The 18,170-nt window shown below is 49.9% G+C and overlaps 1 protein-coding gene across 6 annotated transcripts in view; it reads right to left on the bottom strand.

The window, feature by feature from the left end:
* PDE1B (phosphodiesterase 1B) overlaps positions 1–18,170 on the bottom strand; it is a 499,904-nt gene that overhangs the window by 52,973 nt on the left and 428,761 nt on the right. For all 6 annotated transcript variants that reach the window (XM_073663167.1, XM_073663163.1, XM_073663165.1 and 3 more), the window contains one exon: positions 1,467–1,592. In XM_073663167.1, coding sequence (XP_073519268.1) covers positions 1,467–1,592 — 126 coding nt within the window. The remainder of the gene's footprint in view (positions 1–1,466; positions 1,593–18,170) is intronic.

The raw sequence follows: 18,170 nt of genomic DNA, 5'->3' as shown, positions 1-18,170 counted from the left end.
AATGGGCTAAGGAAAAGCAACCGTGGACTGTGAATGACTGGATGAAAGTCATATTCAGTGATGAATCGCGAATCTTCATTGGGCAAGGTGATGATGCTGGAACTTATGTTTGGTGTCATTCCAATGAGATTTATAAAGATGACTGCATGAAGAGAACATGTAAATTTCCACAGTCATTGATGATATGGGGCTGCATGTCAGGTAAAGGCACTGGGGAGATGGCTGTCTTACATCTTCAATAAATGCCCAAGTTTACATTGATATTTTGGACAGTTTTCTTATCCCATCAATTGAAAGGATGTTTGGGGATGATGACATCATTTTTCAAGATGATAATGCATCCTGCCATAGAGCAAAAACCGTGAAAACATTCCTTGAAAGAAGACACATAAGGTCAATGTCATGGCCTGCAAATAGTTCGGATCTCAATCCAATTGAAAATCTTTGGTGGAAGTTGAAGAAAATGGTCCATGACAAGGCTCCAACCTGTAAAGCTGATCTGGCCACAGCAATCAGAGAAAGTTGGAGCCAGATTGATGAAGAGTACTGTTTGTCACTCGTTAAGTCCATGTGTCAGAGACTGCAAGCTGTTATTAAAGCCAGAGGTGGTGCAACAAAATACTAGTGATGTATTGGAGTGTTCTTTTGTGTGTTTGTTTTTCATGATTCCATAATTTTTTACTCAGAATTGAGTGATTCCATAATTTTTTCCCTCTGCTTGGTCTGAAAAAAATTACCCTTACCGAGTACCACATTTTTTATCTTGATTTCTTTTAGTGTTTCTTAAAGCCCTAAAGTTGCCATTTGAAATTACTTTAGTTTTGTGCCATGTCTGTGATCTGCTTTTTTTCAACAACATTAAACAACTGAATGAACATCCTCCGAGCCCGGTGATTCCATAATTTTTGCCAGGGGTTATACATGAGTTCAGCTCTTTTGTATTCCTCCGTTGTCCTTCCAGGAAATTTATAAATAATTTGATGCAAAAAAATACAGAGAAATGTCCTGTTGACAATGAGAAAGGGAGTCAATTTATTCATACATTTCCAGCAATAACAACACAGGAATAGCACAATGTTAAGAGTTTTAAGAATAAATGTTTGCGATTTTTTAATGAGGAATTTTGTGCATTTACTAAGACAGACATCAGGAGGGATCACCGGATTTTTAGGCCTGGCTTTAATTCATTAAAAACTCTGCCAATACTCCCAGCTTATGGAGTTATCAGGATCTTATGATCTGCTAATAATTAAATATCACAGAGGAAGAAACTAGCCATCTGCTCCGTCTCCTCCACAAAGAGCAATTCATTAATACCAGAGGTAATAAAAAGCACCTTATGGATGCGAGCAGCTAATTATATTACTGATTATTTGCTCCAGGCTATAATGATTTAGTCAATGCTCTGACTGCTGCCCGGGCACAGTTATTGATCCATCATAAGAGACACAGCACAACGCACTTACGTGAACTCGTCTTTGGTGAGATTCACAAATATGTTCATTTCATCATCTTGCATGATCCGATAGACTGCACTGACATGGTGGTTTTCCAGGACTGAGCGGTCATTGTAGAGGATAGCACAGTCTGATCTACAGAGAAACATGAAGATAACACATAAGAAATGTGTGACACCCCAGGGGTCTGGTTGCCACAGTAATAGAGATATTATGTCTGAGAGCAAGTGGGAGGTTTCTCTGGTCAGGAGCCCTAAGCATGCAACACGGCCCACCCAGACCTGGGAGGGGAGGAATCTGCCCTTATAAACTGGGTCTGGGGCGGGATTGAGAGAGAAAGAGTGAAGTCCCAGACAGAGACAGAGCCTGCAGAACAAGCAGAGCAGTCAGAGCCTGAAGAGGGAAAGTAAGAACCAGGAGCTCTGTAGGAACAGTAGCTGAATACCAGGGGCTGGAGCTGAGCAGAGTTCGCCCTGGTTGAAGACACTAACCCGGACACGGAGTCCGAGGCTGTGGGGACATCCAGGTCCAGCAGCAGAATCCAACCGGCAGGGGAGTCCATGTCCTCTGGCCTTAGAAACCCGAAGGCACGGTCACAAGCAAGGGACCAGCACCGCCATCGTGAAGCGGAGGCTAACGGAAGGCCCCAAGTCACCGGCCATACGGGTGAGCACCACACGGTATACTCAGGGACGTAGGCTACTTCTACCAGCATAGAGCAAGGTAGCCAGGAAAGAGTGCAGATAGTCGGGGAGGCCTACAACTCCACCTGGCCAGGGGAGATCCTGCTTGCTCATAGACTGACCAGGCCCCTTATACTAGCCAGTACTCCCGGGAGGGTCTACCTTATAACATCAGTAAAGACCCTGAACTGCACCACACGTCTCTGTGTTTCATCGCCGCACCAGCACCATTACTACTGGGACGCTCACACCATCACTCCCATCATCCACATTAGCTGCCCTGAGGCATTACTTCTTCCGTGGGGAGTTATCCCATACTCGGCTGCGCAAACTACATCAGCCTCAGCGGTCTGCAGCGCAGCGGCGGTCCCCACTGACCGCAATCCACGGGTGGCGTAGTCGGACAATTACAATACCAATAGACTGCCACTGGTTTGACCGCCCTGGGCACGGACCGGGTCACCGCCATGGAGAACTACAACCCCCAGCGATCCGGCTCCGGGTATCCCCCTGCACAGGCCCAGGGGGCGCGTCAACTTTGGCGTAGTCGGCAGGATTTCGTGCCCGCAACCACCCGGTACTGCGTGCCTGAAAAAGACTTTTGAACTTACCTGTGGTAAAGTTTCCCGCCGTCCGGAGCCGTTTCCCGCCATCGGACGTCATCTTGGACCGTTTCCCGCCGTCTTCTGCCTTCTTCCCGCCATCCGCAGCTGCTTCCCGCCTTCGAACGCCATCTTCGGGACGCCGCACGGGAAGAAGAGGGGCGTGGACGCCGAAAGCGCGCGAGATCCGAAGCTCCGCCCCACGCTCCGACGCTGCGTAAGGTCCTGGAAGAGAGGAAGAGCGACGCTGACGTCATCAGAGCGCGACGCCAGGTCCTCAACCCCGACGATCGACTGCGGAGCCGCGGCCTACGGAAGAAGAGCATCACAAGGTAGGCCACGGTCCACTAGGGGGGAAGAAGGATGTCGGACACCGAGGGGAGCTCCACTGCCACAGCCACCGCCAGCGCAACCGCTGCAGCGGTCATGCCATTCACCATGCCCTATATCCCGGGGGCAACCTGGCTACCCCAGTACTCAGGGGAGTCACATACCCTGAGTGACTTTAGGGAAAGACTTGATAGCCTCTTCCAGGTATACCCCCTCACAGAAGAGCAAAAAGTGAGCATTCTGGTGGCCCAGTTAATCGGGGCAGCCCAAAGGGAGGTAAAGTCCTGGTCACCTGGGAAGAAGAGGACTGTCAGAGAGATACTAGCCCGGCTGAAAGACACATTTGACACCCGCACCTCAGCCGAAATAAAGCTCAGATTTTATGGGTGCAAACAACGGGCACATGAAAGTATAAGAGAAAATGCTCTAAACCTACAAGAGGCCCTGAGAGCCATTAAGCAGGCAGACCCTGACAGCGTGGGAAATGAAGACAAGCTGTTGACCGAACAATTTATTGAGGGTCTACTGTGCAATGCCCACTGAACCCAGTTGCGGGCAATGGCCTTACAGGACCCTGACCTGGACTTTGCACAGTTCAAGGACAGAGCCATCCGGGTGCTCCGAGAACCGGCACCAGGTGGCGCTGTGACCCACAGGCGCCCTGCTATCACTTATCACCAGGACGCGGCGCCCTTGTCTGCAGGGCCTGTGGGAGCTGATGCGCAGGCTTTGAACAATGACCCGGCAACAGACCTGCACCATCAGGTCCAAGAGCTGACTAAGAGCGTTGCCGCGCTAACCAGAACTGTGCAGTCTTTACAGGTCTCTTCTCCAGGAAAGATCCAGCTGGCATCCGGACCGGAGGACGTCCCGTGGCGCCGACTGAGGAGGACCCCACCGGCCAGAGGAAGACCCAGCGACCGGTACAATGAGGACGGACGACCCATCTGCCGCCGCTGCAATCAACCCGGACATATGACAAGGTACTGTCATTTAAACGGGCACAACCTGGGGTAGAGGGCCAACCCCCAGGCATAAGATCATCAGGCCCATCAAACTGGCGTGACAAATACGTAGGGGGACGTCCGGTCTTGCCTGTGGTACTGGATGGCATTCCTATGAGTGCCCTACTAGACACCGGGTCACAGGTCACCACCATCCCGTACGTGCTCTTCAAGCAGTACTGGAATGACTCGGACATAACCCGCTACCCAGATGACGACCTGAGCATTATCGCCAGCAATGGTCAGCCCGTGCCACAGATAGGATTTAAGGAAATGACCATCAAGGTCGGTAAAGTTGAACTGCCGGCACAAGGACTTATCATTGTGGACATTGACCGTCGCGAGAGTCGCCCAAAAATCACCCTAGGTACTAACGTAATTGAAAACTGTCTTGCAGAGGTGATTCTTATTTTGCAGCAGGTTGCCAAGAACGCCAGTTCCAGCCAGCAAAGTGTGCTCCAAAAAGAGATCTGGGCACTGATGAAACGGCAACAGGTGGAACTATCTGGTGGTGAGATAGGTAGCGTGAGAATGTGTGACCCGTTCCCTATTGCCATGCCCCCAAAAAGTGAGATGATGATTTGGTGCCGGGCAGCTATTGGTCTAAGAGGTAGAGACTACCAAGCAATGGTAGAACCCGTCTACTCAGACAGTAGGCCCACCATTTTGACAGCACGGGGGGTGGTCGATGTACGCCATGGGAGGGTGCCCGTCCGCATCATAAATATCGGGGAGAGAGAAGTATACCTGCCCCGGTATGCCACGCTAGCCAAATTGTTCACCATCAACCAGAACTCTGTACAGGCCGTGGAACCCTTGCCTCCATCTCAACCAGAGGAAGGTAACGGCTCTAAGAAACCAATAGAGGACTGGTGTCAGCAACTGCATTTGGGTACTGACTCCACTCCCTCACACCAAAAACAGGGAGTCTACCGGGTGGTTCAAGAGTACGAGAGAGTGTTTAGTAAACACCCGCTAGACTTCGGGCGAGTAAAGGGGGTAGAACATCACATCCCCACGGGAGACCACCCTCCTATAAAGGAGAGATACCGACCCGTACCCCCTGCACACTATCAACACGCCAAGGGGATGCTAAAAGACATGAAGGAGGCTGGGGTAATTAGGGACAGCTGTAGCCCCTGGGCAGCTCCACTAGTCTTAGTGAAAAAGAAAGACAACACCATGAGGATGTGTGTAGACTACAGGAAGGTCAACCGTATCACACACAAAGATGCGTACCCGTTACCAAGGATAGAAGAGTCCTTAGCTGCCTTAAAATCTGCTAACTTCTTCTCTACTTTGGATTTTACTAGCGGGTACTGGCAAGTTCCTGTAGCAGAGGCGGACCGGGAGAAAACCGCATTCACCACCCCGATGGGACTCAGCGAATTTAACTGTATGCCGTTCGGGCTCTGCAACGCACCGGGAACCTTCCAACGGTTGATGGAATGCTGTCTGGGACACCGGAACTTCGAGACGGTCCTATTATACCTGGACGATGTCATCGTCTATTCCAAGACCTATGAGGACCATCTGGAACACCTGGCAGAAGTGTTTGAAGCCCTGGCAAACTATGGCCTAAAGGTAAAACCCTCGAAGTGTCATCTACTGAAGCCAAAGGTACAATACCTGGGACACGTGGTGAGTAGTGTTGAGCCACCCCGTAGTGTTCGAGTTCGGTTCGGTTCGTCGAACACCCGTGTGTTCGCCGAACTGTTCGTCGAACACCTTCGAACACCGTTAAAACCAATGGCAGGCAAACAAAAACACATAGAAACACATAGAAAACACCTTCAAAGGTGTCCAAAAGCTGACAAACTGCTCAGAAGACACAACTAACACATGGAAAAGTGACAAGTACATATAGTCATGCGAAAAGAAAAGAGGTGGAGGAGTAAAAGGAGGGGGAGACACAGATATAGGCATGTCATGCCCTTCTAAAATCCAAAAAGTGAGAAGCCGACACGTTCAGTCCGCTCCTGCCCGTGCCACCTCCGTGTCGCCGGGTTTGTGCCAGAGCCGCGGTGAACCCTGACGGCCAGCCCCCCTCTCCCAATACTGGTGCCTGTCCGCTGGTGGGTCGAGCGAGCCCCCCTGTGGTGGAGGCAGCTCTAAGCTTTTTAATTTAAATTGTCTCTCTAATTTGAATGAATACACTTTAAATCCATTTACAAGGATCTATTGGAGGGCAAGTCTCATGCCAGCAGCCGCGTAATTCCAGCTCCAGTAGCGTCCACTAAAGCTGCTGCAGTTAAAAAGCTTTTATAAGGATCGAGCTCGGCTGTCCACCGCAAGGCATCCTACTGCCAGTCCGAGCCCCTATGCCTTGGGGTGCCTCCTGATGCTCTTCACTGAGTATCCCGTGGTCCCGAAGCATTTCCTTTGAAAAAATGAAGTGTCCAAACTACAGGTGGTGTAGCTTGCTTAACAGCCGGGATAATCCGCTGACTAGCAGACACTGCTACTAGGCACAAAGTATTTCCTGGGCTAGATGCAGTTAAAAATTTGTAATTAGATACTCTCGTTGGATGCTGAGAAAGCATTCCATAGAGTCTCCTGGCACGCCATATATGATTCTCTTAAAAAGCTTGGGGTAGGGGTCTAGGGGACCCTTTTATAGCCAAAATCACGGCCCTGTATCGCAATACGTCACCTAGGCTGAAGATAAATGGAACTGTAGCACCCTGAGGGCTCGGTTGCTACAGAGGTATTGCACCTCACCCAGAGGTGTGATATCTCACTCTCAGGTAAGGATGTAGTGTGGATCAGGACCCGACACCTGCATGCATTACACCACATTGCCGTGGGGCAGGGCGACCAATATGCCCCTGAGATGGGCACGACAGTCCCTGTCCCTGGCTGGAGTGGGGGGAGGGAACACTGAGGAAGGGGAACCCTGTAGTGCAGGAGCAGGGAGGAAGCAGTTCCTGGGTGCATTGAGAAGGGAGTATAAAAGGTGGGCACCATCTTAGTTCAGTGCAGAGAAGTCTGAGCAGAAGTGGCAGGGAGCAGGGGCTCTGCATGAGCTCTGCTCCGGAGGCGGGCCTAGTAACAGAGGCCCAGGCCTGGAAGAGGGAGAAGGAAGGAAGAGGAGCGGAGAAGGCTCCAGGAACGAGGAACGAAGGGATCTCAGGGGTGCGGACGGGCGAGTCGCCACCGCACGCCCGAATCCACCTGCGTGGAGGGGTCAGGCCAAAGGGGGAGACCGGTCCCCGAAACTAGTGGAGGCAGGAAACGACCCTCAGCTAGAAACAGGAGGCTGTGACATTTTATGTGGCGCAGCCCCTCGCTACACCCGCTAGGAAGGCACCACATAGGGTCAGGGAAACTGGCGCCAAGTTTACTAAGAGGAGGCCCGAGGCAGCCGGACAGAAGGGTTGGTAAGAAAGGCCAGACAAAGGACACACAAAGGGGGTCCTGTGAAGCACTCCAAAGTTATCTGGGAGTTGTCTGAGCCCCTCACCTGGTGAGCACAGTACGACGTGGGCAGCCGTTACCTGCAGACGTGGTCTGGATAATAAGAACTGTGAGTAAAGGCCCTGGACTGCATCACTGACTCCGTGTCATTACTGCTGCTGCCCTGCACCATCACCCCCATCCTCCGCATACACTGCCCTGAGGCTATACTCCTCCCGTGGGGAGTTATGCTACGCTCTGCTGCACCCACAACACCAGCCTCAGCCGTCTGCCCTGGAGTGGCGGTTCACTCTGACCGCAATCCACGGGTGGCGTAGTCGGACATTTAAACATCAAAACCACATAAATAGTTCCGCCACTGGTTTGACCGCCCTGAGCCACGGAACCGGGTCGCCGCCACGGAGACTACAACCACCAGCATCCACCAAAAAGGGTCCGGCTCCGGGTGTCCCAAGGCCCAGGGGGCGCGTCAGAACATTTTCATCACCTTTCACAATCACCAATGGGACAAGGCAGGGATGTTCTCTGTCCCCTCTCTTATACATCCTAGTGACGGAGCACCTGCTCTCATCAATTCGCCATAACCCCAATATTAGGTGGATTGAGGTGGGAGGCACCGAGTACAAGTGCTCTGCATTTGCTGATGATGTCCTAGTATATATCACTCAATCACATATATCCATCCCTGCTGTTATGGCTGAAATAGATCACTTTGTTACATGGTCAAATTTTAAAATCAATGCAGCGAAGTCTGAGGCCCTCGATGTCTCCCTCCCCAAATCCATATAGGATTCCATCCAGTCCAACTTTCCCTTTGCCTGGCCCTCACAGGGTATCAAATACTTAGGAATTCCTATTCATAGAGACCTCTCCCATCTATGTTATCTTAATTTTGGGCCCTTTATTGAACAACTCCATACAGACCACGGTTGGCAAGTTAGAACTGTAAGATTCACTACGTGAACCACTGGTGTTTTGTGGAAAAGCACATTTACACTGTGTTCCAAATTATTATGCAAAAAGTGTTTAGGAGTGATAAGGGAAGAATTTGTTTGTCAGTTAAACTCATTGATGGTGATGTATGTCAGGGCTCTTTATATCACTGTAAGCAATTGCAGACACCTGTGCTAATTAGTTTGGCAGGTGTGTCCAATGAAAGGCAAGACTACTTAAGAAGGCTGTCTCACATTATTAAGCAGCCTACATTTTCTGCCAAAATGGGAAAGAAAAAGGATGTGTCGGCTGCTGAGAAGCAACAAATTGTGGAGTGTTTAGGTCAAGGCATGACTACAATCAACATTGTGCGATGATCAGGATGAAGTGTCTTGGCAATCAAGAAGTATGTAGCTGATTCACAGTACACACGTGTGCGTGCTGATAAGGGCAAATTGAGGACTCTTTCCTACAGGCAATTACGTCAGGTTGAAAGAGCAGCGGCAAAAAAGCCTTGTCATAGCAGCAGACAAGTTTTTGAAGCTGCTGGTGCCTCCAACGTCCCCCGAACAACAAGATGAAGGGTCCTTCAGAGGTTTGCAGCTGTGCATACGCCATCCTGTCGACCTCCTCTATCCACTTCACACAAGCAGAAATGGCTCCAGTGGGCCAAACATTACATGAAGACTGATTTCAAAACTGTTTTGTTCACGGATGAGTGCCGTGCAGCGCTCGATGGTCCAGATGGATGGAGTGGAGGATGGCTGGTTGATGGACACCCCACGCAAACACGGCTACAGCGCCAACAAGGAGGAGGTGGAGTAATGTTTTGGGCTGGAATCATGGGGAGAGAGATTGTCGGCCCCTTTAGGATACCTGAAGGCGCTAAAGATGAACTCCATAATGTATGTGGATTTTCTCAAACAGCACTTCCTGCCATGGTTCAAGAAGAAGAACCGTGTATTTCACAGCAAGATCATTTTTTTGCATGATAATGCACCATCTCATGCTGCACATAAAACATCTGCATCTCTGGCTGATATGGGCATAAAAGGGGACAAACTTATGGTGTGACCCCCATGCTCCCCTGACCTCTACCCCATTCAGAACCTTTGGAGCATCATTAAAAGGAGTGTCTATGATGGCGGGAGGCAGTTCACATCTAAGCAACAGCTCTGGGAGGGTATTCTGTCCTCATGCAAAACAATTGAAGCAGAAACCATCCAAAACCTGACAAATTCAATGGACGAGAGAGTTCAGAAGCTCCTTTCGAACAAGGGGTCCTATGTGAAAATGTAACATCACCTAGAATAAAGTTTTGAGTTGAAAACTGTTTGATTTCAGTTTCTAACAACCTGCTAATGCTTATAATTTCAAAAATGACCATTTTTTTGGTCTTTATTAAAATGAAAAGGTTGATCGAAAAGTTTGGGGGATCTAAGCGTGTGGCAACCCAGTAGTCATGATTACTTCGAATTCTGACAATATGAGGGTCATGCTGCAGGTAGTGCAGCAAGAAGGCACTTATGTGTCTTGCGCATCTCGGAGCCCCAAAATTATTTTCCGGGCTAGATGCAGCTAAAAATTATTATTAATTTTAAATCTGGTGAAGCTTTAGTATAGATGGCCTAATAGGATCAGTGCTGCACACTGCTACAAAGCCCAAATTATTTTCCAGTCAAGATACAGATAAACATGATTAGTAATTTTAAATCTGGTGGAGCTTATTATAGATGGCCTAATAGAATCAGTGCTGCACACTGCTACAAAGCCCAAATTATTTTCCAGCCAAGATACAGATAAACATGATTAGTAATTTGAAAGCTTAAAACGGTTGGTAGGGTGATTTTAACCAATCATCAAGCTTTTACTCTCCCCAGGAAGACACAGGGGTAGAAAAGTCGTTTCGGATCCATGATTTGTTCATCTTTATGAACGTGAGTCTGTCTACATTATCAGTGGAGAGCCGCGTGCGCTTATCTGTCAGCACACCACCAGCAGCGCTGAACACACGTTCAGACAGAACGCTGGCTGCGGGGCATGACAAGATCTCCAAGGCGTAAGTGGCTAGCTCCGGCCATTTATCCAGATTGGAAGCCCAAAAAGAGCAAGGGTCCAGTGACACAGTCATGGCTTCAATGTTTACTTGGAGATACTCCTGTACCATCGTCTCTAGGCGTTGACTATGTGTCAGACTTCTTGTCTCCTGTGGCCTTGCAAAGGATGGGCTAAAAAAGTGGTGAAATGATTCCGCAAAATTGATGTTACCAGCAGATACTGTGGTTCTGTTACAGTTTGAGTGCTGAACACTTGACGGTCCCACGGTTGGCAAGTTGGAACTGTGAGATTCACTACGTGCACCACTGGTATTTTGTGGAAAAGCACATGTAAGATTCTGCAACAGTCTCTGCTGATACTCCTGCATGCGTGCATCCCTTTCTATGGCAGGAATAATTTCTGCAAATTTACTTTTGTACCGGGGATCTAACAGTGTGGCAACCCAGTAGTCAGGATTATTTCTAATTCTCACAATTCGAGGGTCATGTTGCAGGTAGTGCAGCAAGAAGGCACTCATGTGTGTTGCGCATCCAGGAGCACCAAGTCCCTGTTGTGTTGGTGGCGAGGTAACAATCATGCTTCCTTCCTCTGTCCTCTCCCCCCAACCTCGCACAACAGAAATGTGATCAAGGTCTCCCTCATCTGATGAGTCTTCCATCAGTTCGTCCTCCACCTCTTCCTGGGCTCCTGCACCTTCCTCACTAGTTTGGCTGCTACCATGCGCCCTGGTAAAACCATCTCCCCCACCCTCACATGCCTGCCGCCTTGGTGCTGCTGACCGTCTGGACCTTGCAGATGTTAGCCCTTCCGCATACAACTCCTCCTCCTCTACTTCCTCCACCTCCTCTTGTGCCACCACCTGACTCCGAATTCTGTTTAACATGTGCTCCAGCATGTAAATCACCGGAATAGTCATGCTGATAATGGCATCGTCAGCACTAAACATCTTCGTCGCCATTTCAAAACTGTGCAGAAGGGTGCATAGGTCCCTGATCTGAGACCACTCCTCCAGCGTGATTTGCCCCACCTCTGGATCTCGTTGGCCCAGGCTATACGTCAGAACGTATTGCACCAGGGCCTGTCGGTGCTGCCACAGTCGCTGCAACATGTGCAGAGTTGAATTCCACCGGGTAGGCACATCGCATTTTAGCCGGTGAAGTGGCAGGCCCAACGACTTCTGTAGAGATGTAAGTCGCTGAGCTGCGGGATGCGAACGGCGAAAGTGAGCACACAGCGACCGTGCCCTCTGCAGAAGGCCATCTAGTCTGGGATAGTGGGCTAAAAATTGCTGGACAACCAGGTTCAACACGTGAGCCATACAAGGCAAGTGTGTGACATTGCCCCGGCGAAGGGCCGCACCCAGGTTTGCAGCATTGTCGCACACGGCCTTCCCTGGTTTCAGGTCTAGTGGAGACAACCATTCATGAAATTGGTTCTCCAGAGCTGACCACAACTCCTCAGCTGTGTGACTCACATTTCCCAGACATTTCAATGTAAAAACCGCCTGATGACGTTGAGCCCTACTGCCAGCATAGTAAGGAGGTGTGCAGGATCCCTTCTGCGCAGTTAGAAAGCTTGTGGCATGACCAGACAGGCTTTGGGTGCAGGTGGAAGACCGAGAGGAGGTTGAGGAGGCAGAAGCAGTGGAGGAACTTTGACATAAAGAGGATTGACGCACAACTCGTGGGGACGGCAAGACTTGGACAGCAGCCCCTTGTCCTGCTGTCACCATAGTTACCCAGTGCCCAGTCAGCGACATGTAACGCCCCTGTCCATGCCTACTCGTCCAAGTGTCTGTGGTGAAATGCACCCTGTCACACACAGAGTTTCTCAAAGAAGCGGTGATGTTGTGTGCGACATGCTGGTGGAGCGCAGGCACACCTTTCTTTGAGAAGTAGTGCCGACTGGGCATCTGGTACTGGGGCACTGCGACGGACATAAGGTCTCGAAAATCCTCTGTGTCCACCAGGCGGAAAGGCAGCATTTCTGTAGCCAAGAACTTGCAGATGGTGAAATTCAACCTCTTAGCTTTCTCATGGCTAGGAGGAAATGGTCTTTTACTTGTCCACATCTGAGGGACCGAGGGCTGGCTATTGTGCTTAGACGGGGTTGATAAGGGTGTCCCCGGCAAACTGCCGGTCTGTGAGGAAGATGCAGGCGGACATGTTAGGTTGCCTTGATCCAAAGGTGGTGCTATCGATGTCGGACAGCGCTCAACACCAGCTGGTGTTACCACCTCCAAAGAAAATGATGACCTGCCAATCACGCTGGCTGTTGCGGGTAAAGAGGTGGCAGGTCTGCGCCCCAAAACAGGTGTGACTGCTGTCCCCCCAGTCACAGAGGATGAAGAGGCCGTGGATGCACAAGATATGGCAGACGGTGGTTGGCCCGGCCGGCTAGGCCGCATTGTAGCACACTGAGCTTCCCACTGCAACTTATGCTTCATGTCCATGTGCTGGTTCATGCATGAAGTACTCAAACTATGTATTTTTTGGCCTCTACTTAGCTTTTGCTGACAAATGTTACAGATAACACGACTTGGGTCATCTTTATCGATCTGAAAAAATGCCCAGGCTATGCAAGGCTTAGCACCCATGCGACCTGAAGAGCCACCACGACTTGTGGTGAGAGGCAGAGTTGTGTTTGAGGATGCAGTTGTTGACGTGCTTCCAGTACTACGTCTCTGTCCAGGAAGGCGCAACCTGACCTCGTCGTCACTAGCATCTTCCTCCACCTCCTCTGCTGACCTCATCTCTTGGCTGACTGTGGGTTGACAGTAAGTGGGATCTCCAACCTCATCATCATCATCACCCTGTGCGTTATCACACCCGTCGTCCTCAGAGCCAACCTGTTCCTGCCCTGACAAAAAACTAAAGTTGTCGCTCCAATCAGGTATTTGAGTCTTATCATCGTCTTCCTCATTGTCTCCACCAACAGGAGTTACAGTTTGGGAATGAGGGTCTACATTATGGTCAGAACCTTCTGCGTCTGGTCCTGGATCCGACTCATAAAGATTCTGGGCATCAGTGCAGATCATTTCCTCGTCTGGATTCACAGAAGCGCTGGAGTCGACCTCTGATTCCCAGGCTATAGTATGAGTAAACAGCTCTGCAGACTCAACCATCTGTTCTACCTCATACTCAGACGGGCAGCTGGAGATTTGGGAGCTGTGAGGAAGCAAGTGCGATTGGGGTGACACCTTTGAGGACTGGAGTATTTGTGATGTTGAAGTTGATGTGGAGGAGAGCCCACTTAAAGGAGCACTTGATATCCGTTGAAGCACCTGCTGTTTTTGTGCCTCATCTGGAATTTGTAGCGATTGGCGTGGCCGTAAGAAAGGGATCTTATCACATTGTCCGCTAAAAGAAGTAGACATTTTAGTTTGGCTGGAAGATGGTCTTTCTTCTGCAGATGTTACTGTTGCTTTAACACCTACCCCACGGACACAACCTTTTTTCCTCTTCCCAACACGCCTATTCCCCTTTCCACCAGCAGCAGGCCTTTTTCCACTCATTTTGGTGGTTAACTAATTCACAACTCTGGAGTTGTTTGCACAAAAAAACAATGGATGGGAACCGAGCAGAGCTGAGTGGCCAAACTGTGGTATTAGGCCAAAACTATTGGCTGGGTTAGATGCAGAAAAAAATTATATTCAATTTGCAACCTGATGGAGGTCAGTATAGATGGACTAATAGAACAAGTCCCACACACAGCTAGAAGCCCAATATTTTTTCAGAGGTAGATGCAGAAAAAAATATATTCAGTTTGCAACCTGATGGAGGTCAGTATAGATGGACTAATACAACAAGTCCCACACACAGCTAGAAGCCCAATATTTTTTCAGAGGTAGATGCAGAAAAAAATATATTCAGTTTGCAACCTGATGGAGGTCAGTATAGATGGACTAATACAACAAGTCCCACACACAGCTAGAAGCCCAATATTTTTTCAGAGGTAGATGCAGAAAAAAATATATTCAGTTTGCAACCTGATGGAGGTCTGTATAGATGGACTAATACAACAAGTCCCACACACAGCTAGAAGCCCAATATTTTTTCAGAGGTAGATGAAGAAAAAAATATATGCAGTTTGCAACCTGATGGAGGTCAGTATAGATGGACTAATACAACAAGTCCCACACACAGCTAGAAGCCCAATATTTTTTCAGAGCTAGATGCAGAAAAAAATTATATTCAGTTTGCAACCTGATGGAGGTCAGTATAGATGGACTAATAGAATGATGCTATGCCCAAAAGATTTTACTTCACTAGGTGCAGTAAAAAAATTGGTATTCTATACACAGGTGGTATATCTTGCAACACAGATAGGCTACCCCACTGACTAACACACTCTGCAATAGGCCAAAAAGGATTAGCTTTGCTAGATTCAGCCAAATGCTGTGAAAAAAACTTGCACAGCACTGGCACAGACCTGCCTGGCAAAAACTGATAGGAACTGATGTAACCTAGTCCTGAAAAGGACTCCAATTACAATTAGTCTTTACTCCCACAATCTATCTATTTAACAGCACAGACCTGCCTGATAAAAGTCGTAGGAAATGCTGTAACCTAGTCCTTAAAAGGACTGCAATCACAACTATTCCCTACTCCCAAGCTATCTGTAGATTTGTGCGAAAATTGGCTTGAAATTAACAAGGTATAGCGCACACAGCAACAGCGGTGCCGTCTAACACGCAGCTGCAGCAGTGACAAAATGGTGGCGACGGGGAAAAGGGCTTGGTCTTATAGGGCAAGGACATGTGACATACACTGCCAATGACACATGCCCTTGCTTGTGTGAAAAAAAGCACTTCGCTCCGTGTGTGCGCTGCTGATAGGCTGACAGATTGCACCTCCCCACTGCAAATGCGGGAAAGAGAAAAAAAAATGGAGATCTTCATTGTTCCTGCAGAGATCCATCCCCTGCCCCTCCCCCCACCCCGCTGTACACTCAAACTGCGTATTAACATTAATTTTCATCATTACTGAGAAAAAATCCAGTTATGATTTTGGTGCACGAACAGTTATCGAACATAACCTCGAACAGCCGAATTTTTCTCAAATTGTTCGTGTTCGCCGAACGGCTCGAACACCGCCCAAAACAGCTCGAATTTGAGATTGGCGAACAGTTCGAGTAGAACAACGCTCATCTCTAGTGGTGAGTGCTGACTGAGTAGCCCCCGACCCTGACAAGATCACCGTGATTAAGGACTGGCCAAGACCATCCAGCATAAAGGAAGTGCGGCAGTTCCTCGGGTTGGTAGGCTACTACCGAAGATTCATTCCCGGTTTTACCAAGAAGGCAGCTCCTATGCAGGACCTCCTGATAGGCCAGTCCAGGAAGGCCAAAAACCAGAAGCCACCCTTCAAATGGGAAAAGCTGGAAGAGGAGTCCTTCCGCCAGCTGAAGATGGCCCTCACGGGGGATGAAATCCTGGCGTACCCTGATTACAGCCAGCCCTCTATCCTCTACACGGACGCAAGCAACTTCAGGCTAGGAGCCGTACTGTCCCAGATCCAGCAGGGGAGAGAACGGGTAATTGCTTACGCCAGCCGAAAACTGCGACCCACGGAAAGAAACCCTGAGAATTACAGCTCGTTCAAGCTCGGAGTTCCTGGCAGTGGTGTGGGCAGTAACCGAACGTTTTAAGCATTACCTTACCTCTTCCAGGTTCACCGTGTACACGGACAACAACCCGTTGACACACCTGGACACTGCAAGACTGGTGCCCTGGAGCAGAGATGGATGGCCCGCCTGTCCAATTTTGAGTTCACCATCAAATACCGGGCAGGACGCTCCAATACCAACGCGGACGCCCTGTCTAGGATGCCAAACCTACCGGACGAAGGTGAGGATCCAGAAGAATTGGAAGAGATCGAACTCCCTGCATTTCACCATCATGGGATTACCCAGTATTCCCACAGTGTAAGGGGCCAGCGATCCGCTACGTTCAACCCCTTACCCCACTACAACTGGGCGGAGACGCAAGACAGTGACCCCGCAGTCCGTCTGGTGAAGGAAATGCTGACCCAGGCTGACGCCCGCCTAGACCCAGACGCTCCGGAAGAGACCAAGCAACTGTGGACGGAGAAGAGCAGACTGTTCCTCTACAAGGAGAAGTTGTGCCGCAGAATGGTCAATTCCCGGACACATGAGCTGATCTGGCAGGTGGTGGTACCGAGACGGGACGCGGCTATGGTGCTGGAGGCCTACCACAATGGAGCCGGGCACTTTGGATGGAAGAAGCTGGAGTTCCTGCTGCGTGAACGGTTCTACTGGATAGGCATGAGAGGAGCCATTGAGAGGTGGTGTAGAGACTGTGGCCCGTGCAATCTAAGAAGAAGGGACCATGCCAGCCAGAGGACTCCCCTGCAGCCCATCATCACCAGGCAGCCGCTGGAACTGGTCGCTCTGGACCATGTTAAACTGGCTCCAAGCAGAAGCGGGTATGTCTACGCCCTAACCATCGTGGATCACTACTCCCGATTCTTAGTGGTGGTCCCCGTCAAAGACTTAACAGCACAAACAGCAGCTAGAGCCTTCCAGCTGCACTTCTGCCGCCCACACGGGTACCCGGACCAAGTGCTGACGGACCAAGGACCAGCCTTCGAAGTGGAGGTCTTCCAGGAGTTCTGCAACCTGAATGGCTGCAAGAAGATAAGAACAACGCCCTATCACCCCCAAACCAATGGACTCTGCGAGAAGATGAACCAGGTGGTGATAGATCTGCTAAAAACATTGCCCCTGGAAGAACGCAGTCTGTGGCCTGAGAAACTGCCCGATCTGGTGGACCTGTATAACCACATCCCGGTAGGTTCCACCAACTGTACCCCGGCTTACCTAATGCGAGCAAGACCTGGTAAGCTGCCTGTTGACCTGGATATGGGAGTCCTGATACCCGAGGACACCTCACCAGAGACAGACTGGGATACAGAACGGCAGCAGCAGTACCGGAAAGTACAAGAGAGCGTCGAGCGAAGTCTCTGTCAATCAAGAGAAAGGCAGGAGAGAACTTATAACCAACATGCTCCCGCTGTTCCCCTGGTACCTGGAGAGCAGGTCTTGAAAAGAAAAAGGCGGCTCCATAAGTTGGACGACCAGTGGGAGAAAGACCCGTACACCGTACTGCCCTCAAGCCACAATAATCCAAAGGTGTACGTCATCAGTAAGGATGGAGGAGAGACCACAGCCACTGTCTCCAGAGACCACCTGAAAAAGTGCCCCGAGAAGTTGCAAAGCACGGATGAAGATCAGGAAGACCCTCAACTCGTAGAGGAAAAGGAGGAAATGATCAGCACCGTACTCGGAGACTTTCCCCGGTCCTGGACACAAGTAAACAACGCCATCGTGGTGCCCGTCCTCACCTTTCTCCAGCCAGCCCCTCAAGTGCCTACAGAAGACCAGGTATTGCTGGAAGAGCAGCCGGCCCAAGAGGCAGAAGAGTCCACACCAGCAGCACAGGAGAATCAACCCTCTGCTAGTAGTGAGCCTGCCGTGCCCCTAGTGAGCCAAAGAGTGCGCAGACAGCTGCCCAGCTTACCCATAACACCTCCTACACCCTGTAGTGCAGGACCAGTTAGTGAGCTCCGTAGGTCCACTAGAGTCACTAGAGGTCAGATGCCCGCTCGCTGGAAAATCTAAAGTAATGCACTGTGAATTTACCTGTTTAACTGTTTATGGTTTATG

Source organism: Phyllobates terribilis, unplaced genomic scaffold, assembly GCF_046119375.1.
Source record: "Phyllobates terribilis strain yellow unplaced genomic scaffold, ASM4611937v1 Scaffold_2__4_contigs__length_985480577, whole genome shotgun sequence".
Taxonomy (NCBI): domain Eukaryota; kingdom Metazoa; phylum Chordata; class Amphibia; order Anura; family Dendrobatidae; genus Phyllobates; species Phyllobates terribilis.
This window is presented reverse-complemented; position numbering and strand designations above follow the sequence as displayed.